This window comes from Carex rostrata, chromosome 11 (assembly GCF_964058835.1).
Source record: "Carex rostrata chromosome 11, lpCarRost1.2, whole genome shotgun sequence".
Lineage (NCBI taxonomy): Eukaryota > Viridiplantae > Streptophyta > Magnoliopsida > Poales > Cyperaceae > Carex > Carex rostrata.
Genome location: NC_135928.1, coordinates 2,102,907 through 2,115,491, shown reverse-complemented (window position 1 = coordinate 2,115,491; position 12,585 = coordinate 2,102,907). Strand labels below are relative to the sequence as shown.

Genomic DNA, 12,585 nt, shown 5'->3' with positions numbered 1-12,585 from the left:
ACATGTACCACCAGTCTCAAAGAAACGAGATATACAATTCATCTAATGTACGGGCTACAAAATAATATATATCTACAAAAAACAGTTCATTTGGATTTTGGAAGTCATGTTCTATACCAACTATATAATATATAATATGTATACATATACAAGAAACAGGAACTAAGTTTATACATACATTCTTACATAAGATTAGATAAGATCCCTACATGCCAAAATGACCAACAAGGGATCAATACAAAAGTGGAATTTTCACAAGCACCCCCAGTAGAACCTCAAACAAAATCATGCATCGCTTCTACAAAAATGGCAACAATCTCTTGCAAACCTATAATCATGGCCAATGATGCTCATGCCCTGCTCTCCTAGTTTCTAGAAAGAACACCCAACCATCCCAATAGAGGAAGAAGTGAGCAGAGAGGCTATTGGGCATCATATAAATAGATTGTTCTTTTCAAATTTTGTTAGCTATACTTGTGTTTTGCATTGGCAATGGTATACATGATTTATATATATTCTTTTTCCTATTCTTTTGCTGGGGAACCTGTAAATTTTCTCCACATTTTTTAACACCTCCCTGTAACAACAAAAAGTCCCACCATTTATTAATTTAAAATTTTGTTTTCTTCTCATATATCACCTTTCAAATTTTCCAAGTATCCTCTCCATCCATGCAATGATGTCAGCACCAATATCATCCCTTTCAGGCTCAAACAATAGATCATGCAAGAACCCATCATAGAGTCTAATATCCTTGTGCACTGAGGCGGCTTCATTATAGAGATCCTGCGAAGCTAATGGGTCAGTGACCCGATCCGCAGACCCATGGAGCACTAGAAAAGGGATAGTGACTGATCTGAGCTTCTGCATGAGGAAGGAGGTGATGCGTAGGATCTCATGCCCAGTTCGGACGCGGATTGGACCAGTGTAGACTAACGGGTCAGAGTATTTTGCCAGCATGGCAGCTGGGTCCCGTGAAACAGGGATGCCTCGCTTATTAGCACCTTTGAATTGGTATCTAGGGGCTACTAGTGAAACTATAGGTGCCATTGCCTGAAAAAGAGTTTGTTGAGAACTTGAGATCAAGTGAACCAAAATTTACTGGTAGAAAGTAGGATGAAATATATCTAATTTGCTCAGCACAGTCTTAAATAGTTTCACAAATTTAAGATTTTGAGGAAAGCTCAAGTGTCTTAAATCTAGCCCACATTAGTTTCAGTTAACATCGATCAAATCAAATTTCAGTTGTCCTCAACCTTTTCCTTTCTTGACTGCATTTAACTCCAAATAGCACAGCTCTAGTTTACCATAGTTAACCTAAATAAACAGTTAATCTCAATTTCCTGACTAAACTAGGATCAACTTTGTCCTTGATTTTGCATAACCAAGCACTAAACAAGGAGGAATTTAAAAATAAAAAATAAAAACTAAAAGTTGGTTGGAAGCACCAGTAGGTGCATGCTAGTTCGTACTCAAAACTGCCACACCAAACAAGAGCTACTTTTTGGCAATTTGAGTTGCACCTATTGGACATTGAACAATGTAGCTTGACAATAGAACCGAAAGACTGTTGATAGAAATTGGAGAAGTTAATACCCCAACAATTGGATGAGCTGGTTTCACACGCAAAGCTGGCGATGTCAATATAATCCCTTCCACCATTGAACGGATATGGGGATACAAAGATGCCTGAAAATATTACATGTACATATTAGAAAACATGTAACATTATCAGAAAGTGGAAAATTTCACATGCAAAAACATTTTCAAAATCTTGATGTTTGTTTCTAAGAGTTTCTTCTTTTCTTTTTTTTTGAAAAATGATGTTTTTAAGAGTTGGGGAAGAAAATATGCCAAATAAAACATAATGGTATAAAATAAGATATTGAAAGAAGGCACCTTCAAAACCACAGCTCCGCCAGTCGAATGGCCGAAAAGAAAACAAGGCATACCAGGATTTTCAGATGACACTCTTTCTAGAAATGCTCCCTGGTTGTAAAAATCAAATAAAGTTAAATTTCTGTACACAACAATAACAGTAGGAAAAATAATTACCTGTCTTAGATTAATCTAAGTTACACTAAATTTGAAACAGCAAATAAAACATTATTGCCACTTAATTCTAAAGGAAATGATCAAGATGCCATCCAAAGAAACAACTGTATGTGTTTATTTATCTATAACAAGATAAGTGGTTATTCATTTATCTAGCAAGGAGTCTTTTCTGGAAAATTCAAAAGAATACAGTAGACTTATATTAATGAACACAGTAAAATTTACCGTATCCTCAACAACATAGTTTAGTGAAGGAACATAACCATGCAATCCGTCACTTCCACCATGACCTGCCAAGTAATGGTAGATTTTGTGATACTCTAAAACAACAAAATAATAAAAATTTAAAAGTACATAGTCCTGCAATGAAACTGCACTTTCCCCATTTCCCAAAAGAAGAAACTTTGGAACAACAAGAGAATATATTGATGCTGGGAAGAACAGGGAATAGCTTGAACAGGTAACTCACCTATCCAATCCATCGCATAAACACCAAAGTAACATGAAGTTAGCTGCTCTGCAAAATGTGCATATCTTCCACTAAAATTTTAAAACCAACTTCTTCATTAGATGCCAATTGTTGTTTATAATTGACTCAACACAAATTGCCACTGCATTATCCTTTACAACAAATCCGCATAACCTCAGTAAGTCATATAAATTACCTGTGCTCGTTCAATCCATGAATAAGGATCAATATGCCCCTGCAACATTTGGGAAAACAAACAAGCAGTTAGCTCTGCATCACAGTGCTGTCAAGCATAAAAAGGCACAAAATACAACTGTGGTAACACAAAACCATACTATTACAAAGTATAGATAAAATTAACCCCCAAAAAGGATGCAAATATCAAGGGGAGTTGCCATTATGTCAGAGCAAATTGGCCAACTAGATATAAAAATTATGTCTCGTATTACAAATACTTTTGATTATATTAATGTCCACAACATATAGCCATGTGAAAAATACAAAATAAATTTTGGTGTTTTCAAATGCAGAACATAGATTTAGATTTACCTCCACAGATATTACCTCTGATTTTTGCCAGTACATAGTCATGGAGACAGTTATGTTTTGGCACTAATAATTAAAGAATCTCACCAAGTGACTGCAGACCTATGCGGGCGTTATTATTAAATGCTTTCCACACATATGATCCTTGTTCAATTACTGACTTCCATTTAGGACCATAATATGGATTATGACCACTAGCATGATGGACCCAAGATGAAATCAAGAATTGTTTTCTCTTTTTTCTTGGGCTTCAGAATTATTGTGAAAGGGTAGACCAAATGAGCAAAGAAATACATAACTTGAAGGTTTATTAACTACCAACAGTAATAAAAACCTGAGCAACACAATCATTGTTATCGACCCCATAATAATACCCATTACTAAAGTACCATATTCTAAACAACAAACTAGAACCACTGATTGTTCTAAGTGGATGATCAAGCACATAAAAAATATTGTAAATTTAGAAACTGTATCTATGGGCATTCATAATCTTATCCAAGAACAATTTCACTGTGATGCACACTTTTATATAGAGGTTAATTACATGTGATCCCACTTCCCACTGACATGAGTCTCGATATCAGACTTGGCTAAATTCAATTAATCATTCAGAATAATCTAAATTAATTTAAGTTGCACAAATTTTAGACTATGAACTAATATTAAGTACCACAGTTCCATTTACTAGAGAAAATAAACAATCCTTCTTAAGATCAACTGTATCCATTTATGACAGGTTTTTTCTATGTGAAACAATTGTAACTTAGTACATGTGCCTGTAATTTCAGATAATATAGGTATTAACAAATTGTAAACATAATCCCACCAATGAAGTTTTGAAGTAGAGAGAATTTCACAATTTCAGTGAAAACGAGAAGGGACAGTGAAGCAATTGCAAGCAATACAGAAAATCACAAATTCCCTGAAAATAAATTACAGCATATACTTAAGAAATAAATTAAAACTCACCTCATCTCACCAGAGAGAGGGACCCAGTACCGACAAAAGAGGGAGCTCTTCCTGGGCCCCACAAAATCAAAGGTCCCGGACCTGTACCAGGGAGCAGGGCCAACCATATCCACCGCCTCCGCCAGCTCTCTTCGCCGCCTGGAATCCTCCTCTTCTGCGGCCTTGAGCCGCCTCCGTGCTCCAACTGCCGGCAATGGCGTGGAGGAGTTCGAGAGTCTCGAGGTACGACGGAGGACGAGGAAGAACCAGAGCAATATCGACTGAAGGAAGACGAAGAGGCGCACGATAGCCGCGCGGGAGGGAACGGAGCGGCGCATGTTAGCCATCAGTGGGATTATGCGACCGCTCGCTCCTGATGTTGGCGGGTCTATGCGGTCCATTTTCTCTCTCGTTCGGGCACTCGCGCTCGCTCTCCCTTTCTTCAAGACCAAATGAGATGCCTCTCTTCTGAGTTCTGAGGAGGTGGTCGGAGGAGAGGATCAAAGACGACGCGAAATTAATAGTTTCCGGGTTCTTCTATTAATATTCAGGTAATATCCGTTCGCGTAGCGAATATCAAAACAACCAGGGAGGCAGGGACTATGACCTGACACACGAAGAATGTACCAGCAACGACACTGAATATTCGAATACTAGAGAAATGCCGAATGCGGATGGAAATTATTGAGAGGTTTTGTTTATATTGAGCAAGCGTGAGGAGGGAAAAAAGGAATTCGCATCCTCTGTGATATCTCACATGTTGCGTGACCTTTCGAAAAATCTAAACTGCTCGAATACATTCTGCACGAATCTCAAAGTTTAAATAATACTGGTCGCCGCGCCATCCCCGAGTAGCCAATGGACACGTGGGTCATGCAAAATATGAGATATCTCAGATGATACGCACTCGGGAAAAAGGAGGTAAGAAAGGTTTCTACATTTCTGTATCGCTGCGACAGCAGTGATTAGTGTAGCGGTTCATTATTGGACAATGGTAAGTATTGGTGACCTATTACATAATGTTGCGTTCATACAGTGAGTTATACCTTGATTGCATAGAGGTTCAGAATACGCGCGCAGATCTCTCGTATGGTTGTAATCTATGTTACTCTGATACTTCAGTTTAGGCGCCGTACCCGTATCGGATACCGATACGGCCACGTTACGCATCTGATACGCCAGCTGGCGTATCGATACGGTCTCCGATACTCTGTTGACACGTCTGAATACGGCCATCAGCGCCCGTGAACCGCGCCCGTACCCGTGAGCCGCGACTGTGAGCGGAGCCGAACCCGTGAACCGCGCCCCCGCAGCTGTGAGCCGCGACTCCGGTGCACCGCGCAAACACCGCATAGAGGAAATTGAGTTTTTTCTCTGCGGGTAGCGGGATTCGATCTTGGGAAGGCTCACTCTTGCGCAAAACATTTAACCACTCCACCAAAGTTTGTTTCATATTATATCTGAGTGTATTCTTATAAATTATAGCTTCATTTAGTAAATTAGATTTTTGTAATATATTCACTTATTAATTAGACTTTTGTGGTTATTTAAATAATTAGATCAAATGTAATATATAAATTAATAAAAAATAATATATATAGAGAGAGAGGTTGGCTAAGATCAAAGTGGTAGTTCGTGAGCTTTAGTGCTACCAACTCATTTTTCAATTTTCAAAGTTCAAAACGTCAATCCAAACCGTTCAAGTTGTTCTCCATATTAAATTGTGCTTGGAGACCAAATTTTACATTTTTCTGAATTTGTTTACTATTTATTAAGCCACTTTGAAAATTGTTGATCTAACGGTGGCTTAACAAAACAGTAAAATCAGAAGCCACCGTTGGATCAGCTCTTTTCAAAGTGGCTTAATAAATAGTAAAAAAATTCACAAAAATGTAAAATTTGGTCTCCAAGCACAATTTAATATGGAGAACAACTTGAATGGTTCGGATCGACGTTTTGAATTTTGAAAATTGAAAAATGAATTGGTAGCACCAAAGCTCAGGAACTACCACTTTGATCTTAGCCAACCTCTATATATATATATATAATAGACGTATCGTATCCTAGATTTTTAAAAATTACCGTATCGCCGTATCCGTATCGTATCTGATACGATACCCGTATCCGTATCCATGCAACATAGGTTGTAATAGTTGTTTCCGTCTCGGAGACTCCTCTGTTCAGTTTTCTGACCTTGGCGTTCGAGATTATGAGTGACCAATAACCCTGTAAGTTTGAGTAGTTCATACAAAATGCGTCCGCATATTGTTGAATTATATTTTTAATAGTTAGTAGGGTCACTAACATAGTGACAAACGAAAAGTTCGAGTTCAATTTGATGGATTCAAAAATTCGTAATTCGGATATAATTTAGAAATAATTCGATAGAATAAGTTAGCAAAAAAAAAAATCTCCAAAACAAACTGATAGGACCCTAGGCCTTAGGCCCAAAAGCATGACGACCAAGCAAGCAAGGATAAGGGTCAGGGCCCATAAAAGCACGCACAAGCCTGTTAGGAACACCTAAGGTTGTACAGGCCTTCGATTTCGAGACGGCCTGGCCCGACTCAAGACAACCTAGCCCAACTCGAGGTCACTCACATAGAGTGATCTCTGTGGCAAGCTCCATACTGTCTATTTCGCCAGACAAAATTGTCAAGCCCCAGATCGGTGCGCTATGCGACAGCTGAGCCCCGATCTATATAAGGCCCAAAGCTGAGCATGTAATGGGGGTTCACAACCTTACATGCACACACAAGGTATCATAGGTCAGAGTCCGAATACCTTACACCCAATACACGAGCCCAACTCGAGGGATAACACGTATCACAAACCCCAGCAAAAAAAAAGATTGACGTTTTTTTCGGGTTTTTCTCGCGAATAATTCGTGATTCACGTTTTATTCGCGAATAAAGCATATTATATGTTTTTTTCCATTTTATTGAGAGTTCGGTTCGAAAATGTAAAAAATAAACGAATTAAATGAGAATAAATCACGAGTCTTGTTACTATGATCACTAAATGAATATTTATATTGATAATTGAAAAGATAAGATAAAAAAAATTTATTTATAGCAGACAATATCTTTTATTAAAAAAATATGAGGTTTATTTACAAAGAATAAATATATTAACAGAAAAAATGTTAATTTAGTGATAAAGACAATATTATTAACGTGAGAAGTAGCAAAATCGAAAATCAAATAAAAAGTTTCTTATAATATTAAATGATTTGATGATTTGATCTTTAATTTTTACTAAAATATATATATATATATTTAATTTGTAATAACCGAATTATGAGTTGTGATATATATTAGGCAAAAAGAAATATATTATGTGCATATTAGTGACAGAGACTGAAAAACTAAATTGAAGTAAGCGAATTTGTTATAATTAGAAACAGAGTTGGATTGCATGATATCATATTATTTTATAACAGAGTTTTTCTTAATTTCAAACATAGTTGGGTTGCATGATATCATATTATTTTATAACAGAGTTTGTCTTGTATGACATTGGTGTCATATGACATCATTTTTAAAATTTATCAAATAGACTTCAAATGATAAATATAAAATGTTCAAACCGATTTACTATATGAATGTTTACATGTTAATTTTGTATACTTTCGAGTTATTTTGGTATCAAATCAAGTGGTCAAAAATGTTGAAAAATGAATGTATTAAAATTAACTTAAAAACTCTTACATTTGATCGCTTTACTTGATACTAAATAAACTCAAAAAATTATAAATTTTGCATATAAACGCATAAAAAAATTATAATTTGCTCACATCCTACTTAAAAAGTAAATGAGATACGTACACAAATAATTCGGAAACTTAAATTGTAGAATCTTAAAATTTTAAATCACATCCTACTTAATATTGTTCACATCCTATGAATTATCAGTGTAAAAAAAACTTTAGTTTTCAAACTTAAGCATTGGGATTTTAAATTAAAATTTTCAGAATATTTGAGATACGCAATTAATTCACCAAACTGAACAAAAAATATATTACAATAAGTGGCGCCGGTTAATTAATTTAAATTACTGCATTGTTCGTTAAATCTTATCTAATTCTGTAAAGAACACACAATTAATAGATAATTCATGTTACATGTTATCTGCCACAATTACTGGTGCAGCCATGACCATGTAGTAACCGCCACTTGTTGTCAGACAACTACAAAAAGAGAGCTTATAAGATAAACCATTATCAAAGGTGTTTCAAAAATAATTTGAACTATGTCAAATTTTATAAATAAAAAATACAATAATATTTTTACTGAAGTGTATCAATATGGCCACTATACCGAAGGAGGAAACAGATCAACTGCACCCCGAGTGCAGAAAAATTCTGCCCTCCCAGTCACTGTGGGTGGAATCGGTCACTGTTAAAGGAGGCCGGTTACTGTTACTTTTTAAAATGGAGGTCCACCAACAGTGATTCTGGGAGCAGGAATTTTCTGTCTCCCCTGAGAGCGGGTGATTCGATCTCACCAAAGAACACTATTTACTGGTACATTAATGGTGCGAGCACAGTAGGACAAATTTTATGGCACATTAATGGACTGATATAATGAGATATTTCCCTTATGTCTCGCTGAAATTCGTATCAACCAATCACCTCACCACACAATATCTCACTGAAATTTAAAAAAAGTTTATCATAAATTTAGCAAGCATAAATGGATAAGCAAGACAAGGAGCCAATTTTGTAAAAAAGGGATAAAATTGCACAAATTCTTAGCATTATCACATCATCTTCACAATTCACAGAATGCCAAAAAGGACAGAGATTAGAGACTGAGGAAAATAGTGTGTGAGAGAGATATAGAAGCTGAACTTTATTCGAGAGAGCGCCTCTTGTATACCAATTTAAATTCTAGTTGAAGAACACATTCATACCTATCTAGAAAAATAGTAAAAAAATAGTAAAACAAATTATAATATGAAACAGCTTAAAACACTTTTTGGATTTTGAAAACAGATGTATTGATTCATAGTATGAACCAATCCATGCTATGCATAGTATCATAGCATCACTCGTTACAGATAAGTGAAGATTTACATTTGCAATCAGATTTTAAAGTTGACTTACAGTAAAACTTGAAAATATTAAGTGACCTGATTTGGGATGGCATAGAGATGGCATTGATCCCCCTCTTGAAGTACAAGGCATTGCAAGAAAGATTTGAAAAAATGAAGCAAGAAAATAATGAGCAAATCAAAACGTCAGTATGAACATATTACAGATGCAACATCCTCTTTTACAATTAAACCCTGAAAAAAGATTTAATAACTTGGAGGTGGAACTATTTACAATTATAACTTGTATTATAGAACTATTTACAATTTTACAAATAATATGAAAAAGTTTAAAAAAAATATGTTTTTAGCGGTTTTTATAACCAAATGGGGGACTACGTTGGCCAGTGTTGCAAATTCTACTTCAATTTTAAAAAATATTTTGGTGATGAAAATTATATTAATAAAATTTATACAATAATTAATTTTATAACATGTTTATTGCTTAATTAAATGATTTTGACACATTAAATTATATAGCATTACAAGCATGTTATATGTATGACTCACATCTTCTATGCATGAACAGGAAATATAAACTCTTGTTTCGTGAGTTAATGAATACACACGGGAATATGTCCGTTTGTTGGTAGATGGGAATCGTTTAAATTAAAGAGCATTGTATTTATTGTCTTGCACCCAAGTTTGATCAAATTTTAGTTTTATTTACCCATCCAGCTATTTGATCGAAAATTGGATCACCGTATGGCTATAACACTTCATGTTGGATCGAAGTTCATACATAATAATTTTTTTTGAATGTTTATGTTGGTTACGTTCAATGTTCTCCCTTGATCATTTTAAAATAGATTTGGAATGATTTCATTATAGATCGACCGTTGATTTTATGTGTGAAAACGAACGGTCTGAAAATGTTTTCAAAATTTGAAGAGGAAGTATTATTTGGTCAAAGGCCATGTAAAAAAAATAATAATATATTTTTTGAATTTTTTAGGTAATAATAAATATCAAAATTTCCATGCCATCCGATAAGTAAAGAACGGTCCTGATTTAATCATTTGAATAGTTATGGTAGAGACTAGAGAGTCCCTATTATATGAGGTAACATAAAATTTCTGTTTAGATCCGGCCAGGGGCGGAACTAGAAAATGTAAATAGGAGGGGCTAATCTATAAAATATAATAGAGTGATGCTTCTATGGACATAAGGACCTATTTGTAAAATGAACATATTTTTATTTTCAAAGTTCAAACAATCGATCCGAACCGTTCATCTTGTTCTCCATATTAATATGTGCTTGGAGACCAAATTTTATATTTTTATGAATTTTTTTACTATTTATTAAGATGGGTACAAAATTCAATGGTCTTAATTTGATATTTTTTGTACCCATCTTAATAAATAGTAAAAAAAATCAGAAAAATGTAAAATTTGGTATCCAAGCACATATTATTATGGAGAACAAGATGAACGGTTCAGATCGACTGTTTGAACTTTGAAAATAAAAATATGTTCATTTTACAAATAGGTCCTTATGTCCATAGAAGCCTTTGCCAATATAATATATGAAAAAAATTTAAAAAAATGTGGCTAGTGGGAATTGAACCCATGACCTCACACATAACAACTAGAACTCAAATCACTAGACTACTAACAAACATTTGTTATTTTATGAGGGGTGCTAGACTATATAAAAGTTCAAAAAACTCAAAAGTTTAACTAAAGTTTAATATACATAATTAAGAATTTTAAAATCATAGGGTGGCTTAGCACCCCCTGATCTATACATAAATCCACCCTTGGATCCGGCCCTAAGTAATGTAGAGTAAGGCTTGGTGCTATGGATAGCATAAGGTTATCCATGTTACGGCTTCAAAAACTTATCGTATAAACTTCAAACTTCGATTTAAGTAACTCAATAAATTGGTTATATAATAAGCTTGTAGAATACTAATTTTTTCTATTTTTGAAATTCTTTTACTATTTTTTATGATTTATGAAAGATGGCCTAAAAATAAAATAAAATAATTAATATTTTAGGCTATTTTTTGTCATTTTTCATAAATAAAAATAGTAAAAATTAATATTCTACAAGCTTATTATATAACCAATTTATTGAGCTACTTAAATTGAAGTTTGAAATTTATACAATAAGTTTTTGAAGCCGTAGCACGGATAATCTTATTCTATCCATAGCACCCGAGCCTTACTCAGTAACGTACGTGTTCTTTTGATATTCGTGCGTAATAATAATCAGACAGCTCTGATCTAAACAGAAATATTATGTTATCTCAGAGCATATGGGTTTGTGAATAGGTCTTCCAATTTTTTCATCTCCCATTGCCTCCAACTTTTTTTCCTATTCCCACTGCCTTCAATTTTTTTTTTCTATCTCATCCTAACTTTTTTTTTTTTTCATCTTCCCTCCCAAATTCCCTCTCTCGCCCAAATCTCTCTTTCAGTCTGCACTCCAGTCGGCTCGCGCTGCCGCCGCATTCTCATTCCATTCACAGAGGGTGCGCCTCCATCTCCCCTGCAGTCCGACACAAGCATTGCGGCCACTTCTCGAGATCTACCTTGTTATAACTTCATTATCTCTGTTCTTTGTTGAAGTTTAATCGAGTAGTCACCTACAGTCAGAGGCGAGTTTAGTACTTCACAGGGGGTAGGCACTGGTAGGCAAGTGCCCGAATTTTTTATTAATAGAAATAAAATAAATAAAATATTTAAAAAGAACACCACTGTTGAGTTTTGTCGAAAACTAAGTAGACCGGGTCCTGTAAACCCGTCCCACCGGACGGGTCCAATTGACCCGTCCCGGTTAATCCGTATTAACCGTTAACTAACATCACGGAAAAAAAAAAAAAAAAATTTCCCGGACGGGTTTAAGCATCCCGTCCCGAGTCTGTAAAAAAAAAAAAAAAAAAAAACAAAAAAATTCCGGACGGGTTTCAGCATCCCGTCCCAAGTCTGTAAAAAAAAAAAAAAAAAAAAAAAATCTGGACGGGATAAATAAACCCGTCCAGAATTTGAAATATTATATTTATATTATATTATTATATTATATTATATTATATTATATTATATTATTATATTATATTATATTATATTATATTATATTATATTATTATATTATATTATATTATATTATATTATATTATTATATTATATTATATTATATTATATTATATTATTATATTATATTATGATTTTATATATATTATATTTTTTTGTTTTTTATATTATATTATTATATTATTATATTATGATTTTAAACATTCGAATTAATTTAGTATAAAGTCAATCGGTCAAGATTAAAAGATTAATAAATTAATTTTAGTGCATTTATTTTTTCAACGTTTTCTTACCGCTTGACTTTATACTAAATTAATTTGAACGTTTAAAATTTTCACACGTAGATGCATCACTCGCAAGATAGGCAGGTTCTAACGGTTTGGATTCGTCATTTGAAAACGATTTAATAAGTTTTGGAGTTAAGCTCACCAAAC

The 12,585-nt window shown here is 34.2% G+C and overlaps 2 protein-coding genes across 3 annotated transcripts in view; one reads left to right on the top strand and one right to left on the bottom strand.

The window, feature by feature from the left end:
* Positions 1–12,585, top strand: part of LOC144562170 (uncharacterized) — an 88,066-nt gene that overhangs the window by 50,978 nt on the left and 24,503 nt on the right. The gene's annotated exons all lie outside the window — the stretch shown is intronic.
* On the bottom strand, positions 35–4,704 carry LOC144561844 (uncharacterized). The gene is made up of 7 exons (XM_078310944.1): positions 4,043–4,704; positions 2,721–2,759; positions 2,525–2,595; positions 2,281–2,345; positions 1,900–1,989; positions 1,597–1,689; positions 35–1,053 (listed from the first exon to the last, which is right to left on the bottom strand). Exons 1-7 carry the CDS (start codon positions 4,420–4,422, stop codon positions 637–639), a joined length of 1,155 nt encoding a protein of 384 aa, XP_078167070.1. The 5' UTR covers positions 4,423–4,704; the 3' UTR covers positions 35–636.

Coding starts and splice junctions, on each gene's coding strand:
- LOC144561844 (XM_078310944.1), bottom strand. CDS start 4,422: ATGGACCGCATAGACCCGCCAACATCAGGAGCGAGCGGTCGCATAATC. Junction 1,990..2,280: donor ACTATGTTGTTGAGGATACG/GTAAATTTTACT, acceptor TTTTACAACCAG/GGAGCATTTCTAGAAAGAGT. Junction 1,054..1,596: donor CAGCTCATCCAATTGTTGGG/GTATTAACTTCT, acceptor ACTCTTTTTCAG/GCAATGGCACCTATAGTTTC.